The sequence below is a fragment of the Monomorium pharaonis genome, chromosome 6 (genome assembly GCF_013373865.1).
Source record: "Monomorium pharaonis isolate MP-MQ-018 chromosome 6, ASM1337386v2, whole genome shotgun sequence".
Lineage (NCBI taxonomy): Eukaryota > Metazoa > Arthropoda > Insecta > Hymenoptera > Formicidae > Monomorium > Monomorium pharaonis.
Genome location: NC_050472.1, coordinates 8,395,109 through 8,418,401, shown reverse-complemented (window position 1 = coordinate 8,418,401; position 23,293 = coordinate 8,395,109). Strand labels below are relative to the sequence as shown.

The 23,293-nt window shown below is 31.8% G+C and overlaps 2 protein-coding genes across 3 annotated transcripts; both read left to right on the top strand.

The window, feature by feature from the left end:
• The first annotated feature begins 120 nt into the window (after positions 1–120).
• Positions 121–22,446, top strand: LOC105839373. 2 transcript variants are annotated; one of them, XM_012685648.3, is made up of 16 exons: positions 121–520; positions 7,660–7,797; positions 8,124–8,361; positions 9,003–9,207; positions 9,771–9,992; positions 10,085–10,234; positions 10,912–11,260; positions 11,948–12,078; positions 12,160–12,405; positions 13,197–13,452; positions 14,127–14,345; positions 14,920–15,091; positions 15,943–16,116; positions 19,785–19,911; positions 21,043–21,244; positions 21,338–22,446. In XM_012685648.3, the coding sequence occupies exons 2-16, from the start codon at positions 7,737–7,739 to the stop codon at positions 22,390–22,392; spliced, it is 3,807 nt and encodes a 1,268-aa protein (XP_012541102.1). In that variant the 5' UTR covers positions 121–520; positions 7,660–7,736; the 3' UTR covers positions 22,393–22,446. The 2 variants fall into 2 exon arrangements, with proteins under 2 accessions (XP_012541102.1, XP_012541101.1); XM_012685647.3 differs by having other exon boundaries at positions 21,043–22,446.
• On the top strand, positions 16,728–18,957 carry LOC118646035. Its single transcript, XM_036288297.1, has 2 exons — positions 16,728–17,950; positions 18,041–18,957. The coding sequence occupies exons 1-2, from the start codon at positions 17,092–17,094 to the stop codon at positions 18,874–18,876; spliced, it is 1,695 nt and encodes a 564-aa protein (XP_036144190.1). The 5' UTR covers positions 16,728–17,091; the 3' UTR covers positions 18,877–18,957.
• Positions 22,447–23,293: the final 847 nt, after the last annotated feature.

Below are 23,293 nucleotides of genomic sequence, written 5' to 3'. Positions count from 1 at the left end.
AAAAAGAAAAGCAAATAAAAGAGCCGGAGAAAGAGAAACGAAAAAGTAAGGATAAAGTGTCGGTAGTTTCTTAGCGTCCCGACTCTCATAAACATCGTCGGCATTCTCCCTCGGCGGGAGGGTAATTTCGTGCCCGTGCGTCGGAGGGTCGACCCTCGGAGCAGCGCGGGGATGCGCGCGAGAGTGTTTGTGCGGCGTGGATAGGCGAGCCGGCAATTTCGCGTGTGGCTCTCGATATCGATTCTAGGAGGCCGCCGCCACCGTCGGAGTAATCGAGCACCCCCTTCGTCGTCCTTCGGTCGGCGAAACGGCCGCTCGTTGACATCGACGTCGTCGTCGTCGTCGTCGTCTTCGTTGCCGTCGCGCGGAGGGGGGGGGGAGGATCAATGAGAGGCAAGATTGATCGATCGAACTCATCTATACCTGTTTTGTCTGATATGGAAAGGATCTATTTAACCTACGATCTGCGATTAATCGCGCCGGGGAAGATGCGGATTGTATCGGGATAGAAACACATTGCGTAAGCACTTGAACTTTTAAATAAATGTTGAAAAGACACCGCAAAGTTGATTTCAAGATAATTTTATTTTAAATTAGGATCTATATTTTATTTAACATTTAAAAACATCTTTTGGATGTCTTCTCTATGTTGCTTTTAGAGAATATAAAAGAATTAATGAATAACAATTGATAATTGAAGATTGCTCGAGCATAAGTTTAGAAAAATGAGTAAAGATAATTTAAAGTTGACGAGGTGGATGAATTTAACTTTAAATAAAAAAATCACATTTTAAATATACATGGAGAAAATTTTATATCGAATATTACAAAATTAAAAGAGAAAGCAATATAATAAGCGCGGACCAAGAAAGGAAGTATAAAAATCTTTACTATGTCAAATTGCCATTAGTATTTACGTTACTTATGATATAATTCTCTGAAGTTTCTTCTTATGTTTTTTTCTATTTTCTTCTGTAACTGTTATTGTACATAGAAATTGTAATATTTTTGAGATACAAAGTTTTCTCCGTGTATAAACTTAAGAGCGATTATTTTTCAGAGCATTTTTCAATCAAAGCAAAGTTAACTTTTAAATCAAATTTTTCTTTTGTATTAGTAAATATAATTGTATATTCATTTTAACTCAGAAATATTTGATTAGATATGTAAAAAAGCAATAAAAAGTTAGTGTATAACTATTAATTATTGTAATTTTATAATTTAATAAAAAAATATTTTTAACGCTTCATACAAGATTGAGATTTAATCGAAATATTCAGTAATTTTCTGTTGATTCTCACAGAAATATACTAAAAAAAAATGCAATTAAGTTTACGCTATAAATTGTCGATGCATCTTGTGCATGTTTCGCGATTGTTAGTACGAGAGTGCTCGATGTTGCCCTATCGTCGCGCCTCCGGCAGAGGGGCGATGTTTATCTGCGATATATCAATGTTAATCACCACTACGCGTGTCTGCTGCGATAAGCAATGCGTATCTGTCTGTGTGGGGTCGGCATTCTCTTTTACACGCAGCAACGAACTCATTATTCCAATTGCATAATCGATCCAAATACCGCTTTTTGCGCCATTCCGACACGTGGATTGTTCACATTGGGCATCATCTATCATTCTCGCGTTGGTCATTATATAAGCGCTTATTAAAAGCAAATGTGAAATAAATTTGCTTGTGCAAGTATAACTTATTAGTAGCAAATTAGTGCAAGTAATAACTTTTTAAAAATAATTAGAGTAATAGATATAATAAAAGAATTTTGTCCTTTTTCCTCTCGCGCGGAGAAGAAAACAAAAGTTACAAACGTTACTAACACTCATGAAGATTACAGATAATCATAGTTGAATAGTAATTATAAATAAAATTGCAAGTTGAATAAAGTATTAAAATTACAATGGTAATAATTTAATTTATACATACATTTTAAATATGCAATTTAAAATATAAAATATACAATAATACATACTTTGCATAAAACATCGGATTGAAAAGAACTAAAAAATATAAACATTTTGTCAAAAAGCAGAATTCAAAAGAATTCAGAAGATATTCAAAAGATATTCAATTGAATATCTTCTGAATATCTTCTAAATTCTTTGCATTCAATAAAAAGCATTTAAAGAAATGCAAACCTTTGCATTAAAAAAATTCACTTCTTCTGCTAATTGTTATCGGATTCAAAGGCATACAAGATTTCATGGTTCTATTCTCAATATCGCACTGAAAAGTATTGGCCACAATCCAATCCGAGATTTTTGCAAAGTAGAATTCACAATAAAATCTCGTGACTGCGAAACACTATTTTTGAATAAGACATTTTATGCAGGGTATACACTATTGTTTGAACAATATGATATGCAAAATAAAATTATGCAAATTTTATTCTTGTTTTTAAAGAATTTATTTTTAACAGATTTTATATAGATAACAAAGTCATAAATGTATGAACTATGGGTTTTTATTATCCAAGAAATAAAAAGCTGTTCTAGAGAGATGTTCTACGCCAGTATTGACGATTGTCTTCTCTCTCTTTTTATTGTCTCTTTAAAAAAATTTCTGAAAAGCGAGAATAAAATGTGCATAATTTTATTGTGTATATCATATTGTTTAAACAATAATGTATTTTTTAAATTAATTTTATCTTAAAGTAACTGTTAAATAAATTAGTTTTTTTATGGAACTTTTAAGACTGCTGCACACATTGTTTATAACCGGAAAATGTACCGTGAAAATTAGTCAATTGAAACTGAAGGTTTAAAAATAATATTCTTGATAATTTTAGATTGTTATTGGTTAATTCGTAATGTAACTAAGTTAATTTTATAAGTTACTAACATAATTTAATTAAAAAGAAGTAATTGACTTACTTAATCTTGTTAATAATGGTAATTCTTTTTTCGTAGATTTTGATTTCTAATTTTCTCGCTTTAATAATATTATTATTTATATTATAGTACAGTAAATTAATTCTGCCACAATATTATATTTTAAATATTTATATAATAAAAATTTATTACATATAAAATTTTTTAAACGAGATATTTTAACGAGAAAGAAAGTTCATATGGTTGCTATAAATTAACAGGAAAACGCAGACAGCGAGAAATCTCAATTTTAACAAACACATTTATGGAAGGGTCCATCTTCCATCCATTTTTGTTTCGTGTGAAAAGAATTCTCAGGGGGTTCGAGACGCCCCGCGGAGACCAGTCAGTCTTTCACAGATATGTGCAAATATTTTGTGGACATAGGCGATATCGAAAAACGATTTAGACGAATATTGCATATTCCACAGTACAGTTTTATTAGCTTTAGTGATGTTTAATATAAAATTAAATACAAATAAAAATTTTTTAGCTGTTATTAATACTTTAGAATTATCAATATTAATTTATTATTCTCTTTATAAAAAATTGGTGGAAAATAAACTTATTCGTAAGTTATATTTATACAAGGTACTTATACGTATAATTAAAGTTATTTAAAAAGTACTTAATGTAACATAAAAAGTTATGCAGAAGTTTATCATCACGCAATAGAAAAGAATTGCTTTTATTCATCATGTTTCAAATGCGTGATAAAAATAGAATTTTATGTTAAATGTATTATTCATTAGGTATATAAATATTAATGCGTTATCTATCTCTCTATTAGCCTTGCGAATATCATGCTAGACACATATCCCTTAATGCGATGTCATACACAGACGCGTACGTGCGTTTGTTGAAACTGTGCACGCTATAGGGACACGGCCGATCGATACAGACGTGAAAGGACGATGCCCGATTTCGATTTCCCTTCGAGAAGCGGCGCGGGGTTGCTCTAAGGGAGCAACACGTGCAATTATACAGGGCTGCAGATTTTCAGAAGCGAGTGGGGGTGCAAAAACGCACGCATGTCGCCTGGTAACTTTGATCATTGGCCCAAAGCAAAATTATCCTGCTGCCCGAGCTAACTCATTTGCATTTTAGAAGGCAACTATAAGTCGACCAATGTGCTTTGCATTAATATATCACTTGCGCAAAAATAAGACGCTGTTAAGATTATAGATAAATTTAATAAAAGATTAAAATAAAGTTTTTTAATTATTTAATGTTTATTTAATATTAAAAAACTTAATTTTTAAAGTAAAATAAAAGTTATATGAAAATTATTAATATTTTAAATATAATTTTATAAAAAGATTTATGTGCATGCCCACAATTAAAATATACTAAAAAATAAGTATATTATTCAAGTAAAATAATAAATTATTGAAACAAAAGTATTATAAGTTATATCTGTGCAAAAAAAGTTTTATCTTAGTAGTAGTTATTAGACAGTAATTATTTTTAAAATTTAATATTAATTTATTGATTAATAATTCTGACTAAAGTTTAGTATTTGACTATAATAAGTAATTAAAATATCTTAGTTGCCTTACAATAAATCTTAGGCATCAATTAGTTTTTTGAATCAATAAAATATATCAACTAAAATTAATTGTTGTATGTAATTGTGATTGTGATTAATTCACACGGTTGATTAAAAATAATTAATGACTGCTAATAAAAAATTACTTGTTACTAATTATGTTTTAATTATATTTGTTTACAATTGATTGATAGCTAAATAACATTAATTATTATAATAAAAAAATAAATATAATAGTGCATAAATTACATACAATAATATATGTTTACATATAATCATTTATGAAAATTTCTTCTCTCATAGTTTTTAAAATATCTCTTAAGATTTTTTAAATATTTTCCTAAGGACGTTTTGTTTTGATCTAGTACTTTTTTAATTATAAGTCAAATGTATTTTCATGATTAATAGAAATAGAAGATTTCGGAATTGAAGTTAAATAATGAAAATGTAACGGTAAAAATATTTTAATAGTTAAAAATAAACGCATAAAGTTTGACATTCACTACTGTAAAACATATGTACAATATGATTATAATATTAAATTTTAACATAAAAAGAGATTGTAAATTTTTTTATTTAAAATAATTATTACTTATAATTTCCATGATACTTTAGACAAATAACGTTTCTATAAATAATAAAAAATGGTACTGAATTTTACTGAAGTCAACAGAAGGTTTGCCATTTTAGCAGTCTGCTCAGATCACACATAAATATACACATACTCATACATAATTATAACTTCCTTTATGTTGTTATTTATTTTTATATTTTTAATCATTATTTGTATTTATTTGATAATTACAGTGATAAACAGAATTGAGATTTAGTGTCATATTTAATTTTTTACACTTACTTTAATACTTTAATAATGATACAAATTAAGCTTAAATATAATTTCTTTACACTACATAGTTAAAAAAGAAGTTTTTAAGTTTTTTTTTGTGTTTTGACATTTGCAAAGATAGACTAATAATAACCGTCAGCCGACATATTATCCGTATTTCAAAACTTTTTATTTCGAAAAAACTCAATCTCATTTAACTGTGACAAACTTTTACAATATCGATGACTTCACACCGCTAAAATGACATAATTATAATCAGAGACAAATTTAAAATATGCATTAGCATTGAAGAAGACTAAAATTGGGAGTCGAAATGTCTGCGCATTATATTAATGTATTAAATTGCGTTCACGTTGCAACGCGTTTAACAATAATTTAACAATAATTAACAATCAACTAATATTTAACAATTTAAGTTAAAAAATATTTAACAATTTAAACAAAAATTAACTCACACATACATATCTTGTGCTGGCTCTTATTGGCTTATTCTTCTTTTCGTTTTAATTTAATTATATAATAAGATGTGTAGTAGGATGACTTCGTTTTGACTAATTATGATAAATATTACAAATTGCACTTTGTACAATTTATTACAATATGACTACATTTAATTATACACTGGCGCAAAAAAAACGAGACAAAAATTTTGACCGAATTTTTAGGCAATCTTCGAAGTGATGCAACTTTGCGAAAAATCATCCAAATTATATGTACTTTTTTTTAAATTAAAGAGCAAAGACTCTACTTTGAGAATCTCTAGGCAAAAGTTTGATTTGTTAAGTGTGAACCTTTTGTATTGCATGGAAACCAAACAAGTTTTTTTTAATTGAAAAAAGTAAAAGTTTGTTATCAGTTTTCTTGTTAAAATCTTGCTAATATTAATCCAGATTCTTAAACTTTATTTTTTTCTAAGCAATTAAAAAAAACATGTCGATACCATAATTTTTGTTGATTGCACACAAGTTTGAAATTTGCACTGCATTTTAGGGTATTTTTTAGCGAATAAATACGGTATTTTTTTAATATCATCAATTTTGAGTATTAATATGATATTGCACATTGATTTTATTCATGTTTAACTCAATTATACCGCCGTCAGAGTAACCCGATGTGCACGTGGAGATTGACGGTCGGATTTTGTACATCATGTGGCTCTGAAATTTATCGGTGAAAATTTGCACTTACTGATCTGAATATAACAGATAGCTGATTTTACGCGCCAATTTTACTGAAGTCAACAGAAGGTTTGCCATTTTAACAGCCTGCTCAGATCGCACATAAATATACACATACTCATACATAAAAAATAAAAATTCAAATTTTATTTAAAAAATCGGTCCTTTTCATATGATGTGTAAAATTCGATCGTCAACTTCCACGTGGTACATATCGGGTTACTCTGATGACGGCGCGGCGGTATGATTGAGTTAAACACGAATAAAATCAATGTGCAATATCATATTAATACTCAAAATTCATGATATTCAAAAAATACTGTATTTATTCGCTAAAATATCCTAAAATGCAATGGAAATTTCAAACTCGTGTGTAATCAACAAAAAATATCGTATCGACATGATTTTTAAAAAATTGCTTAGAAAGGAATGAACTTTAAGAATCTGGATTAATTAATATTTTAGCAAGATTTTAACGAGAAACTTGTAAAAAATAATAACAAATTTTTACTTTTTTTAATATAAAAAAAAAAAAAAAAACGTTTGGTTTTCATGTGATACAAAAGGTTCACACTTAATAAATAAAACTTTCGCCTAGGGATTCTCAAAGTAGAGTCTTTGCCCTTTAATTAAAAAAAAGTACATGTAATTTAGATGATTTTTCGCAAAGTTGCATCACTTTGAAGATTGCCTAAAAATTCGGTCAAAATTTTTGTCTCGTTTTTTTGCGCCAATGTATGTATTTTACATTTTTAGTCAATTATTTTACTTAATAAATAAATTAAATAATTCTTCAATTAATGCAAAATATGATTATTAGTAATATAAGCAGTTTAAAAAATTTTCTTCTAATAATTTATTTACAAATGGAAAAAACTGTACGTATGAATGAGATATGAATATCGAAAATAAAATATAAAATGTAAAATTGTATGATGTCTTAATATTTAAATTATCGTCACAATAAGCACTTTTTGGAGCACGTAATGCCTCAATCGCATGTTCGATAGTTATCATTGAGGTTAAAAATATTTCAAGAGCTTTATAGGAACGCTTATTATTCCGTAATCTAGGTTAAGCTGGTTTACTTTCTTTGAACATAATCTAGTATGTTTTTATTTTGCTTTAATTTATTTTATATTTAGGATGTTAGTATAATCTATTTAACAATGGTTCTTAATGTGCATTTATTTTTGTTATTAACAGAATACACAATTATTATATTTTCCGGGGCACCGAAATCTCTCGGTTAAGCCCTGGCAGTCATCAATGAAGAGCTGGACATGAATTGGACATCCGAGCGGTCATCACTGGGATTATTAATCATCCTTCTTCTGAGATGCGGTATTAATAACAGATTTGTATTTTCGCACAAGCATTGTAAAAAATGTAACACGGTACTATAATAACAAATGACATAATTGAGTTAAATAATAATTAACTCTGTACTGTTTTAAGTTAGAATTAAAAATTACTATGAAACTAAAGACTTATTTTGTGTTAATTTTTATTTAATAATGAACGGTATTGATGCATTTTTTAAATCAAATTAAATTATTAACACTTAATTATTTAAATTTATTAACATACTTACTGATTAACTATTGTCTACTTATTGAAGGAAGTATGGATTCTGCTAAACTTTAGACATTCGTGTTTACTGGTTTCAGGTATCACAAGATCGATAACAGACGCGAAGGAGCCGATACTATTAAAAGTTGTTGCTCCTCCGTCCCATACGGCTTTGTCCGGCGACGTTACCGTTTTTATCCTGGACTTGGCGGAAACGGAATCTTTTACGGTATCTACAAGCACCGTGTCTACAAACGACGTAAAGAAAGACGAGAAAGCAAAAATCGATCCGAAGAGAGACGGAGTTAGCGCGGGTCACGAACCGCTCGTGCTTAGGTATGTAATAGAAAAAGTCGTAAAACTTAACGAACACGCACGGCGGGCGTCGCGACGCTCTGAAATGTCCAGCTGTTTACACGCATCTCTAAATATATTAACATTGAAGTGAACTAAACTAGATATTACTTACACATAATTGAAAAGATCAGTCTTGTTGGAAAAAATAATAAAAATATTTATTTAAGAAATGTAACTATAAAAAGTACTATTTGAAATAAGTATTATATTTTGCGTAGAAAATATGAAAAGAGCAAGTAGTATTTAATTTATACGAACATTTACCTGAAATAATTAAGATATTTATTTTACATTTTAATATGTCTTAAATAAGTAAGTTTCTTCCATTTCCTATTGTTTACTTAATATTTTATATTTTTCAAAAGTACAAAATAGAAAATAATAAAACTAAAATAGAAAGGCAGCACGTATTTCATCGATATATAAATGTAATTAATTTTTTTATAAACATTTTTAAGAAATCATATTTGTTATTGGTTATCAGCCAGATAATTATTTTCATCTTAACATTTATTTTCTACGAAAAATAAGAAATTAATTATTATCGATGCGATGTTGTATCGCAGTGTAAATGATTGCATTTATATACTTCGCATTTCTGTTTGCACATTAATTTACAGAGTACTGTATGTCGATGGCCTCATGTCGGAATTAATCGGTGATTTCCCTTTGAATATCTTGCCGCATAAGGGTGAGAATATTTCTGTGATAATACCTTGTGGTGTCTTCTCTCGTGGCGGAATTTATACACTACGACTTCAGTACAAGTTCTCAACCGTGGCTACCAGACACAACACTGCCATTGCTGGACTGCCCGAAATTGAGGTGAGCTTAAAATTACTGATTATTTCTAGTAGTTATCATAAGATTAAGACTTTTAGAATATTAAAGAAATCGTTAATATAACCCGTAGAAAAAATTATGCAAAAATTACTGCACAAAAAGTTGCATATTTTTGTGTATAAATTTCTGCAGTTTTTACAGATTTTTGTATAAAATTTTCGCTTTCAGAATTTTTCTGCAGAATATTTTGCAGAATTTTATGTAACGTTTTCTGAAGTTTTTTGCCTTCGGAAAAAATTACATAAAATTCTGCAAAATTTTTTGCAGAAAAATTTTGAAGGCGAAAACTTTGAACAAAAATCTATAAAAACTGCAGAAATTCATATCCAATTTTTTGTGCAGTAATTTTCGCATAATTTTTTTCTTATGGGAAATTAAGATAAAATTGCGAAGGCAAATCAATAGATATAAAAGTCACTTTCTTTCGAGATCAGACTCGACTTTTTTTTTACGCGAAAGAATCTTAGTTATGTCGTGTTTATCAATGTCCCTCGTTCAAAGAAATATTGTAATCTACTTAAAATTGGAATGCAAAACGTGTTTAGATGAGCAGTGCCTTAGACGTAAAGTGGCCAACACCTTCTCTGCTTCTGGAATCCCAACACTTCGGTACATATCCTAGTCAGCCAGTAATAGCTACCATAAAGTACAACGGTATTTCGTGTGTACCTGCCAACGGTGTTCCGGTGGCGGCTTATATTTTGCAACTTATATATTGCGGCACCACCGCGGCGGCTTGCGATCCACAGAACAACGGTCGCATGCAAGTAAGTGCGCTTTGGTGTGAGGGGTGTGTCGTATAAAACGCGTGAGAACGTCACGAAATTCAACCCCTTATCTCTTCCTGGAATTTACCTAGGTGCTCTATTACGAGGAAATAAATGGCTTCACCTCGCCGAAAATCGTCAAATTGAAATGTGAATTTTTCGGACTGGCCGGAAATTATGCGCTCAGATTAAAGGCCTCGGACGTCAATCCATCCGCGCCGACGATCAGCGCGTACATTAAGGTAATGAAATTTCTCAATTTAAATAATTGGAGCACAATTAAGGAAGGTAATAATTAAAGAGAAAGCTATTGAGCGTAAAGGTATTAATGTATTATTACTACTTATTAATGTAAATTATATTTTATATAACACATATGTATTATATAATAATTAGTCACATATAGTTGCATATAATAATCAACAAAGAATAACATCATAAGGATGTCAAATTAAAATAAAACTGGCTTCAATTAATTTTTTTAATTGACACATTTTTATTCATATTAATTATTAGCATTATTATTAATTTTGCATTATGTGTCATTTATTGTAAGAAAATTTATGATAGTACAATTCGGGAAATTTGATAAGTTTTATAAAATATAATCAATTTAATCTTTATAACAATCGCAAATATGTACAATGTGCAATAAATGTAAGATACTTTACAATAAATATTTTTTAAATAAAACATTCAGTATAAAATTGCGTACAAATATATTATATTATTATCATATATATAGTATGCCACAACAACAGAACAAGATATAATTATAATCTGTTAAATTTTTGTTTGCCTTACCCATTTATGTTTTTGTCATGTAGAATGCTTATAAAATGTTGATGAGATACAATTTAGGCGACCGGTATTCAGGAGCTCTGCTCTTAACATGCCGCATTTTTTTTTTCATTTGCAGGTTGAATGGTCGGACGAGTTTAGCTTCAACGTTCACGCGAGATCGATCTATCCTTGCGAGGGATCGGCGGGCATATCGGTCCTCTTTCAGTACCCCGCTTGCCGTCTTCAGGGCGATCGCGTGCGCGTCTACGGCCGTCTCCGGGCGGACGTGAGTTCCCTGGCGCCGCCGTCCGCGTTGCACTACGTGGCGGAATTGAAGGCGGCGCCCGGCAAGCACTCCCTGAATTTCGATTGCGATATCTTCACCGAGAAGTTCATCGAGTACTGCTTCGTTTACGTGAGCCAGGCGATCACCGGCGCGATGGCGGAAGTGAAGCTCGCGTGTATACCGACCTACCCGCTTCTGGGTGAGTGACATGCAAACGCTTAAAAGCCGGGTACCTCCACTCCCCGACAGATTTACCGCCTCGTAATTCACCGCGAGAGATACGCGCGCCATACACGTAGATTTTATCCTCTTAACGAGACCGCGATTGCTCACTGTTTGATGTAGGTCAAAATTATACAAGTCACGTGTAATTGTTTTCAGTGAAATAAAGTTGAAAATTAAAGGGTTATGGAACTTTAAAGAATCGAAAAAGAGTATTTTTCAATCGCGTATAAAGATTTCGTTAAAAAAAAATAAATTATGTGTTTTTCTACTTTGAAAAAGTATTATTATTGAAAAAAAAAGAGAAAAGTATCCAGAATTAAAATAAATATAAAAACAAATAAATAATAACATTCTTTAAATAAGTGCGCACGTTAGTCACAATTTAGTTTCAACAAATTATGTTGAACTTAAAAAGAAGCAGTTTTTGTTTATACTTATCTATCTAAATATCTCTTATAACTAAAATAGATATAATTAAAAGTATAATTAAATTTTATTTTAAGAAATTAAATTCCTTGATTACAAATAGTATCGAAGATTGACAAAACATATGCTGCACTTAAATTCAGACTCTAAGCAATTTGAGTCGCAACAAAGCGCGGAATTTTTGAGATACCCCAATATAAATTCTCCTCCCTTCTCATTTTAATCTTTAATGCAGAAAACGACGCGGCGGGTTGGGGTCCTTGGAGCGCGTGGAGCCCTTGCAGCAGCTCCTGCGTGGGCGGCGTTCGCAATCGATATCGATTTTGCGACACGCCACCCCCGAAATACGGAGCGAAATTTTGTCAGGTGGGTTTTAACTAACGATGCAAAACATTCCGTGGTACTTGAATAACGACGCGTTAATCCTGCTCGATAAACAAAACACAGGGACGGGCGGTCGAGACAGAATCCTGCGGCGGCACCGGCAGGATCGATTTCCAGGAGGCGTGGAACACCGAGGGATGGGAGTGCCGGCACGGCACGACATTAGCGGCCGCGAGACCGGAAGTCACGGCTCAGATCGGTGCACAGTGTCGATGTGGTTGCATGATCAATTTTGGAGATAAAACCTTGAATAAGATATTGGCGGCAAATACTCAAGCCTGTCCCGGTCGTTCCTTCTGGCTGCTGCAGGTAAACCCGGTATCATTTAAAATTAAGGGGGTAAAACCACTATAGAAATTAAAGAAAAACCTGATATTTAACAATATTTTTATAATGAAAATAAATAAAATAAGAAACCTCTTTTGAGGTTTTTATTCTACATATATTAAACTATCTAAAGTAATTAAAATTTTTTTTTTATTTTAAATGGCTGTTATACAGTTCCTTTTGCGTAGCCACATTTTTTTATGCCTCTCCGCGGCTGGTAGCACGTCTCCTGAATGGTTGCACTTAGAACAAAAAGTGAAGTACGTAGGGAAATAAGAAAATATAATAGTTTGTAAAATTATGATAGAACTATAAAAAAATTTTCATTCTTTGGCTAAAAATCTCACACAAATTTGTTTATAACAAAAGAAGTTTTGAAGTAATCGTAAAATCCCTATGTACTTTACTGGAAAATCTAAGAGCATGCCTTTAAATTTTCAAGTCAATTGGATAAAAATTGTATGAGTTATACTGCTAGCCAATTTGAAAAATATGAATTCGAGAAAAACGCATTAAAACTTTTTGGTAACTTTTTTCTATTTAACACGAAAAATTTGCATTTGTACCTTCAATCTGCGATGCCTGCTCTATACGACTACCCTTCCAAATCCAAATTAGCCTTCTTCTTTCTATAATAATGTAGATAAATAAAATTACCCCAGTGTAGTTGTTTTTTCCCCGAAGTTAAACAACTTTATCAAAGAAATGTTGTACGTTTCTCATTTTCCGATTCGGGAGAACGTCTAACGGTCAATCCCTATTTAATTGCGTAGGCAAAATTGGATTACGTGATCCGACTGCATTTGGATCAAACGCAGTTTCCCTGCCCGGGGCAATATTTCCGCGCTCGCGACGGCGACTCGCTGAGCGCGGAACTCTTGACGGACATCGCGTTCGACAAGGGCGCACCAGCGACAGGAACGATATTTTCCTCGGGTCAAAGTCTGCTGCTTGAATTCTTTAGCGACGAGCACACCGCTTCGGGGGATTCCTGCGTGGGTGGATTCTTGGGACACGCGAGCGCGTTCCGTAAGTGTTACAACTTAATAAGTATTATTCATGATAAAGCAAAATCTCAACGTTTCTTAAGAAGAAAGATTTAAATTTAAATTTAAATATGTCTTATTAGAAACGCAAAAAAATTAATTTGATTGCATTTGGTGTTTTATTCTTTATTTTAAAATTAATTTTTAAATAATTTTTTCATTTTTTTTTGTGATTTTTAAGTGAATCTCTATGCTTTTAAAGTATTATATACTAAATATACTTTGATAAAGCAGACGACGTAATTTTAAAAAGCAACAGTGAACACAATAAAAAGCAGCATTTCAGGCACTGTAGGTTTTTCGCATTTTGTTAAAAAATAATATTGAAACATTGAAATGATTTGTTCTAATTGAGATATAAATGTTGTTGAATCATAAAACGTGCAAAAAATGATATCAGAAATTTTGGAATAGAGACTTAACTTATTTTGCAGCACAATAAATAATGGAAATTATTTTAAATATTAAATTTCTATTAAATTTTTTGTAAATAAATTTTGAATTTTATGCAAAAAGCACCGAATCGATCTGCACACTCTTAATAGTAACAAATAATTAAGAGCAATGACTTATTAATTACATAAATTATTGTGTACTTTTATTTATATTCATGCACATTAATGTATTCGATGTATAATTTATAATTAATATTTTCAGAAAAACTGTATGAGAATAAAACGTCGACTCTGCTCCCTTCAGAAACGAATTCTACTCTCACTGTTGAGCAATGGATCTTTTGGGGACCCGCGCATTTGGCGACAGCATCTCTTTTGATACTCATATTCTTTATATCTATTTTTCTAGTATTGCAATTTGCATTAAAATATAGGAAATATCATATCGCGGAGGATTTGGATACTTTGAGCGAAAATTCTGGTGAGTATCTGAGATAATATTGTGTATTAAAAGATTAGCATCAATTATTAAAAATTTAATATTGCTTGTATAGAAAAAATTAATTACAATTAAAACAATTGACATTAAAATTAATAGTAATTAAAAATTCAAGTTAAATATTAAAAAGTTAATTATTTATGTACAAGGTTTGACTGATTATAAATTGTTAATGTTTAATAAATTGTTTCTAAAACACATACATTTTAACTTGCTAATTTTTTTAAGTTAAAAATTCATTTATATAAAAAAAGTTATTAAAAAATTACATTTTTGTAAACAAATTTTATTGTTATTCTATATAAACTTAATTTTTATATAAAATATTAAATTTACTTGATAATCCATATTGTAATTGTTTCGTGATTTATTTAGAACAATCTAATTTTAAAAAATTACAGTTGCAAGGATTTAAAATAAAAAAGCAAATAAAATCTCTTAGGATTTAATAGATTAATTTAGTTTAGAAATATTTTAACTTACTCCATCTTGATTAATACATTAATACAGTATCAGATAAAAACAGCAAGAAAGTTAAAATTGATAATTTATTTAGGATGTAGCGATATGATGATGGGCCGAGCAAAATCAATGTCTTCTACGACGCTAATTTCGGAAGTCGCGTCTCTAGTGGGACTGCCAAAGAAATGCACACCAAGACTGTCGAAACGCAAATTAGCACCTTGCGCGGTAGAGGATGGTTACGATAGTTCGGAGACTTTAGCAGAGTAAGTAACATTACATATTAATATCTAATGTATCAATATTTAGATGTATTAACTGTATTATTTGATCATTCAATTTAATTGTATTTAATAAAGGACTATGGCCAAGTGACGATATTTATTCGGGCACAACCATTTTCAGGGAAATTCTCCGAAAATGTAGTCTGAACTCAATTATGAGCAAATGTAGCAATAAAAATTCGGATTTTTAAATATATTCTATATAGTTTCGCTTTATAGGTGATATACAAACAATGTTGCTGTATTTATAAAAATGTGATGTATATGGATAGTGGCCAGCGCTATGGCTATGTATGTTCCCTTCTTCTAGTTTTGATCGGAACTACTAAGAAATCCGAATTTTTATTGCTACATTTATTAATATTTAGATTCAGACTACGTTTTTTGAATGTCGAAAATAATTGTACTTGACGAATAAATATCACTTAGCCGTACTTTTTTATCCTCAAACCCAAGAGTGTTGTTTTCCGTCAACGTAAACAAAATCCTTGGATTTATGTCCGCGTCTTATTAAATCACTATTATTTAATAAGTTCAGAAAATTTTGAAAAAATTAGGAAAGTTTATTAAAGTGTAAAAATTAAATGTTTCCATCGTTGGTTGTAATAAAAGTTTATTTTTGCTGTTTAATTATTATTATTTTATGAGGAGAAAAATCCCAGGTAGTTGAAACGTCGCTTGGACAAACATGACTCAAGGATTTGGTTTGAGGGTTAATATTTTAACATTATACGGAGAACTGTACGATTTTGCTTTATTCTATGAGAGAGATATTGATTCGTTAAATATTTTATCGCGACCTACAATGGTGTTCTGAGGTATAGTTTTGACAGATACGAAGACGAAACCAGCTTGAGCTCGAATACTTTGAAATTGCGAGATAATGAAGAAAGCTGTATGGAAAGGAGTGTGATACCGAATAAATTGCACACCGATGAACCACCGGCGACAGTATCGACGATTATGGCAATTGGTCAGCCGGAAGTAAAATACGCCCAACCAGTCAAGTAAGTCAACCAGTCATAATTTATCCATACGTTTAATGGAGAAATAATTTATACGATATTCATGTCAATATAATCTATGATTACATTTTGGAATGCTTCCGACATCGAGAATGGACAATTTAATGAACAATAATAATAGGAGAACATAAATCGATAAATAAAACTACAACCAATTAAAAATGAGTCTTTTTAGTGCTGGATCTTACAAGTTGTATCTCAAGAGGACCTTACGGGTCATGGGTCATCGATTCTTTTCATACTTATAGGATTTGAAGATCAGTACCCGGACTTCAATTTCCTAAAGCAGTACGATGCGCTTCTTAAAAATACTCGAGAAAATTGATTTTGAAGATTTCCGATATCTTTAAGTATAGAAAATTTTGACCTATCGACAGAGCCGCTCAGACCTAGCGCACAGAACTCTAGTTTCGTAAGCGCGGAGTCGCTGGTTCGATTCTCGCTCTGGCCCAAACTTTTTTTTTTAATAAGTCAATGGAGTTTTTTTTAAATCCTATATCTTAACATTTATCAAATTAAAATGCTAATTAATTATTAAATATTTATTTGTTATTTTTTAAATAAAAATTAACATTTTTTTATTTTTAATTACCACTTGCTTGAAAATGCGAATATTTATAATAAATTAAAATTTGGTACAAAAATGGTAAACGTCTTATTGTTAAATGCAAAAATAATATGTATAAATAATATTCAGTTATTTTATCGCTTACATGTTACGCTGTATCTTTAACACGTTAGTCGAAGTTTTATTGTAAGTCGATCCTGGTCGAGCCCCATTCTTTCGTATCTAGTCGTGAACAAAGAACAGCCTTGCAAAAAGTGGGAGAAGTAAGGGTTCGGAGAGAGAGCAGATGCTGTGCTATTCGTATTTTACTGTTAGCTTTCGAAGCGGTAAAAACTGTGCTGTGGTGCGGTCAGTTAAATTTGTAAAAATTAGAGAATAACACAGTTATCATGTCAGACGTGAAGTCTCTTGATGAACCTGGCCCGTCAATTGTACGAGAAAAGGCACTTGAACAAAATCTGTGCGAAGACAATAAAAAATTAAATTTAAAAAGTGCTATTATTTATTACGAGCAACTTCTTGCACAAGATGGCCTTATCACGGAAGAATCTTCTTCAACAATTACTGAAGAATCGATACTACTGGCAGAAGATCTTTATCATTATACGTTACAAAATTTATTAGAAAAAAAATTTATAACGGATAACGAACTAATTATGAGTGATGAAATCGACGTTGACAACGCTTTTGAAGAAGTTAAAGTAGAAGAAGACGAATCTGATTACGAGCCAAAGGAAAAAAAATCGAAAAAACAGGATTTTATTCCACTTAATTATAAAATAAAAGTTGTCAATATTGCAAAATCACATCCGAAATGGAGTTTGAAAAATTTACATAAAAAGAGATGTTCTCAATTAAAACGTATGGATCAGTTGCCGATATGGGAACAACATATTAAAAGTGGTGGAACTGTTTTTGATAAATATACAATCATCGATTCATGGACATACGATCGCTTTATAGAAGCTCGGCAAATTAATCAACAAGTGACCACAAGGAACTTGCAGCAATGGGCTTTAGCTGCTGCAAGTCAATTTGAAGACTTTGATTTTAAAGCTTCCAATTCGTGGTTTGAGAAGTTCAAACGCAAACATCGAATTCGCCAACGAAAAATAACAAGATACGTATCTGAAAAAGAAAGTGCAACAATAGAGGAAATCTTGGCTTCTGCAGAAAATTTTCGCATACAGACTCGTAATCTGATATTAAATTTCAATCCTAATTTTGTTATTAATACAGATCAAACAGGTATTTTTAAAAATTCTATCATTTTTCACATTTTTTATATAGTATATAAAATATTTATTAAATACGACATATTTTATAAATATTTTTTAGGATGTCAATATCAGTCTACTTTTAACAGAACTCTCGCAGAGCAAGGATCAAAGCAAGTTTTAGTTCAAAGGCAAAACATAAATAAGACAACCCACTCTTACACAGCACAATATAGTATTACTCTAGATGGAAAATTATTACCCTCAGTATTTGTGTGCTTACAAGAACCAACAGGTATATTTGGACGCAGAGTTCAAAAATTGGTAGACGAATACGTTGGAAAATACAATAATGTCGTTGTCACATCATCGAAGTCAGGGAAACTAACAACAAATTTATATAAACATTTTTTAACTACAATTATAAAATCTTACGTGAAACAGGAAAAATTTCTCTTGCTTGTTGATTCTTGGGAAGGGCAAACCAAACCGGAAATATATGATGAAATTTTTTTAAATGATGATTATTTGCCAACATGTACTGTAAAATTTATTCCTCCGAAATGTACCCCTTTAGTTCAACCTTGTAATGTATATTTCTATAGACAAGTCAACAATTTTATAAAACGACTTCAAAATTGTGTGTATTTAATTGAACAAAAACGTGAAATTAATTCTCGAGAAGATTGTATTAAAATTCATTCTATTGTACACCATCAATTGTCATCTCCAATCTTTTCGAACATGATTCAATACGCATGGTTTGCTTCAAAACTTTGTGATAACAGAGAAATTTTTATGAATGTAAACGAAGTATGTTTTTCCATGGAAAATTTAAAGAAACCTTGTAATTGTAAAAAATCTGCATTTATACAGTGTGCTACATGTCGTGAAACTTATTGTTTCGTCTGCTTTTACGATAAATATCATCCTGGCTCATGTAATACTGACGAGTAATGTCAAATGTATTTAATATATTTTATACCATACATGAATTAATAACTCATAAAAATTAAACAACCATTTTTATAAATATTATTTTTGTATTTACTCGTAATCTCTTAAAAAGTATTTTATTTTCTTTAATGTTTTCCATTTTTTATACCAAATTTTAATTTATTATAAATATTCGCATTGTCAAGCAAGTGGTAATTAAAAATAAAAAGATATTAATTTTTATTTAAAAAATAACAAATAAATATTTAATAATTAATTAACATTTTAATTTGATAAATGTTAAGATATAGGATTAAAAAAAAACTCCATTGACTTATTAAAAAAAAAAAGTTGGAGCCAGAGCGAGAATCGAACCAGCGATTCCGCGCTTACAAAACTAGAGCTCTGTGCGAGCGGCTCTGTCGATAGGTCAAAATTTTCTGTACTTAAAGATATCGGAAATCTTTAAAATTGATTTTCTCGGGTATTTTTAAGAAGCGTATCGTACTGTTAGGAAATTGATGTCCGGGTACTGATCTTCAAATTCTATTAGTATGAAAAAAATCGATGATCCATGACCCGTAAGGTCCCCCTTACATACTTGTTAGTATTAACATTTCTTATGTAATTTTCAAATTTATCAAACTTGCATGCCAAATAAATTCTTTGTCTTAAAACATAGTTCTAAATTGAACGAGAATAATATCACAATATTAAACATGATAAACTTAACATGTACATACATGTTACGGCAATAATATGCTAATAAGAACTTCTGAAATACTGTAAAGAATTTGTTGCAAAAATTAATTCCAGCCAAAGATTAATTTAAATCTTTTAACTTTTTAAGACGGGAGTCTCAGAACCAGCCAATTCCACTAGTGAGAGATAAGGATAATTTAGTGATTTGTACATTACTCACATTGCAGATTACGTACTCTAGGATCTGTCAGTCCCACGGACAAGTCGGGCAACACGTCGAGATGTCCAAGTACAACCGAAAGCCCGCATATTGCAAGACTTCATCGTTACACGTCTAATACTTTGCAGTCTAGGGTAAAGGTTTAATCTAGTATAAAAAATCATTATATACATTTTATTTGAAAACACGACTTTGAGAAGTTACAGCATGATCAAGAAAAGCAAGAGACTATAATTTCAGGAAATTGCAAACACATTGCAAACAATCTGATATTATCAATAATATTACTATTGTTTAAACTGTGCAACTTGTGCAAAAGGATATTATGCAAATTTTAGACTTACTTTTGAAGAATTTATTTTTAACAAATTTTATATAGAGAGAAGCAATATAAAGTTTTATTTCTTTAATTATTCTTTAGTTTAATAAATTATGTTTTTATCAGTATTAATACTATGTATCGTTTAGATTCTGAGAAAAAAGGGGCCACTGCTTTAAAAGATTTATGTAAATTGATAATCTTTTTCTACTCTATACTTATATATTATATTATATATACATATATAATAAATTGTATAATATAATATAATATATTAATAATAAAAAATATATGGCAAATAATTTTTTATTCTAATATACAGGGTGTCCCAAAACACATGGGTCAACGGTCATAAAAAGATAGAAGGAATTGAAATGAACATAAAAGTCCAATATTGTCTTGGGTTAGGTTAAATATTTGAGATATTAACGTATGGAATCTGCAAATAATCTAATTAATTTATATCGTAATTGTGAACAGTAAATTAATGAAAGCTTATCATACATTCACGATAGATTTTTTTCTTCTGTGTTATGGCTCGAGCAGATCGAGCGCGTTCTCATTCGGATAATTTTAAAAATGAATACCTCGATTAGTGGTGGGCCTAACCCAAGATCTAACCCAAGACAATATTGGACTTTTATGTTTATCTCAATCTCTTCTATTTTGTTACAAGCGTTGACCCACATGTTTCGGGACATCCTGTATACCATAAAAGTTAATTAAGTCATTAAGTCAAATTTTATCAATTTTTTGTTTGGTTCAAATCTTTTACTTGAAATAGTTATATAAAAAAAAGATAGTTTTTAATTTAATTGCTTAAATATGTAAAGTTAAATAAATTACGAAAATTTATCTGTTCAAAACTCAAGGAAAAGGTTAATTTTGCCGTAACCAAAACGCTAGAAAAGCAATTTTAATTCCTGCGACCGAAAACTGTTACCAGGATTCGTCGGCGAGCAGCCCAATGTCGGGCGTGTCCACGTTACGCAGCGGCAAGGAGACGAAGGACCGTCGAAATCGCGAGCGATTGCTGCAAGGACCGGGGTCCTCGGAGTTCAGCCTGACAAATCCGGAGACGGATATGGAGATCGATTATTACGATTACAACGTCGCGAACGCCGGCGCCGTGCCGGGTTCGTATCTAGGTATGGATCCAGCTTTTCTCCTATGGATACCCCCGTTGTCGATGTCCGAAGATTCTCAAGGTCCGTCTGCGGATCGCCCGGATTATTTTCAAGGCGCGTCGACGAGCTCGGCGCTGTACCGACTGCCGGAGAGCACGGAGGGCGCGACCCTGACCCCGGCCGAGTATCGGCGTATGCGACATCAGATCGCATCCGGGATCGAGGAGACTAGACCGAGCCTCGAGCAGCAACGCCAGGATTCGACGTCCTCGTCGTCGCCGACGAAGAACGATTCATCGTCGGGCGCTAGCGTTCTGTCCGAGGACAGCATCAGCGAGAGCAGCAGGACCGCCAGGCTGAACGAACGGCTGTTGCCGATCCATCGGATCCTGGAGGACTCCAGGACTCGGGTCAGCGAGGAGTCTCTGTGCGGTCAGCTCAACGGCGCGAGCGACAGGACGCAGGGCGCCATCCTCAATCACCTTTACGGCGCTAAATCCGATCTCCCCCAGGAACAGAACGCTCCGAGAAGCGGTCGGCAGGACAGCCCTGTGAATATCGTCAGCAGCGTTGTGACGAAGTCGGAGGATAAATCAGAGAAATCGAGGCAGACCCCCAAGAGGCATCCCGAAGATGCGATACCTCATCACGGTACCTCGAGGACCTACGCGAATCAACGGGCGAAGGATATCTCTCAGGAGGACAAGAAGAATCGCGGCCTCAAATCCGAGAACACGTCCAAGTCCTCCGGCAAATCGAGGACTCAGGGATACACGGACGGCAAGGACAGGAGTCTCCCGAGTGCCAAGGACGAGCCCAAATCGGACATCCTTCTGACAAATCTGAATGTAACCAGCGGCAAGTACCGAGACTTCACGCAATTCACGCAACCACGGGAGACCAATAAGCTCTCGGACTGTACCAATATCCCGATGATTGAGTTCTCGGGGCCGCGATTAAACTCGCCGGCGGCGGCACGTAAACTGACGACGGACAACCTGAACATTAGCCTGTTCAAGAAGGAGATTCAGAGCCCCGATTACGGGGTCGAGACCGACATAAAGACTGAATCACGCGACTCCTTCTACGACCTAATCCGCGAGAACGAGGACGGCATCAAGTTCGCGGACGACGACGACGAGTATATCGATAACAGAGCGAATCTGTGAAATCTATATTGTAATTGCTACCTATGGAGCGCAATAAAGATTATTACTATTTTATGATGGCTGAGAATATTGTATCAGTGGCGGCGACAGTTTTGAAGAAGATTAATGAGGCACGTTTCGACGTGTTAAACGTTATATTTAGTTATAAATAAATTTCATAAAGTTATGAATAATCTGCTACACGCAGTGGAATAACGTAATGTTATATAAATTTTCGGTTGAGATTTTCAATCAAAATACAAAATTTTTTAATAAATTTAGACAATTATGATGTTTGATGATTTTAGAGAACAATAGGTAAAATAAATTTGATGCCCGCAGTGGCAAACAAAAATGATATATTTTTTCCTTCTGAGCTTTTTTAGTTTTTAAGCTGCTGAATTTGATTCTGATTTTTAAAAGATGTTCATTTGTCTGGAAAATATTGAAATTAGCATACAAAGTTATTAAATGTATAAGAAGTTATTATAAGAACCAGTATATTAATAAAAGGGTAAAATTATAAATAAAATAAATAATATTAAACAAAAGTAGACTACTAAATCTTGCAATTTTTTGTATTAAAATATTCTAAGAGAATGATATGACGATCAACAATGCTTTCAAGTGGCATACTCAAAATTTAAAATTCTTATCAATAACGTCCCTTTGTTATAAATATTAATATTTTTATTATTTTTTAATTCAAGGACAGAAAATATGAATTTTTAGAGATTATTATGTTTTACCAGCAAGAAAACATGAATTAATATATAAAGCTATCAATAATAATTTAATATAAAACGCTTAATAGTTTTATATGCTAAATTTAATATTTTATCGTTAAATTAAAATTTTTTAAAACTTGGAAACAATTTTAGTAACTCAAAATAAAGAAATATATTATTTTTACTTGCCATAC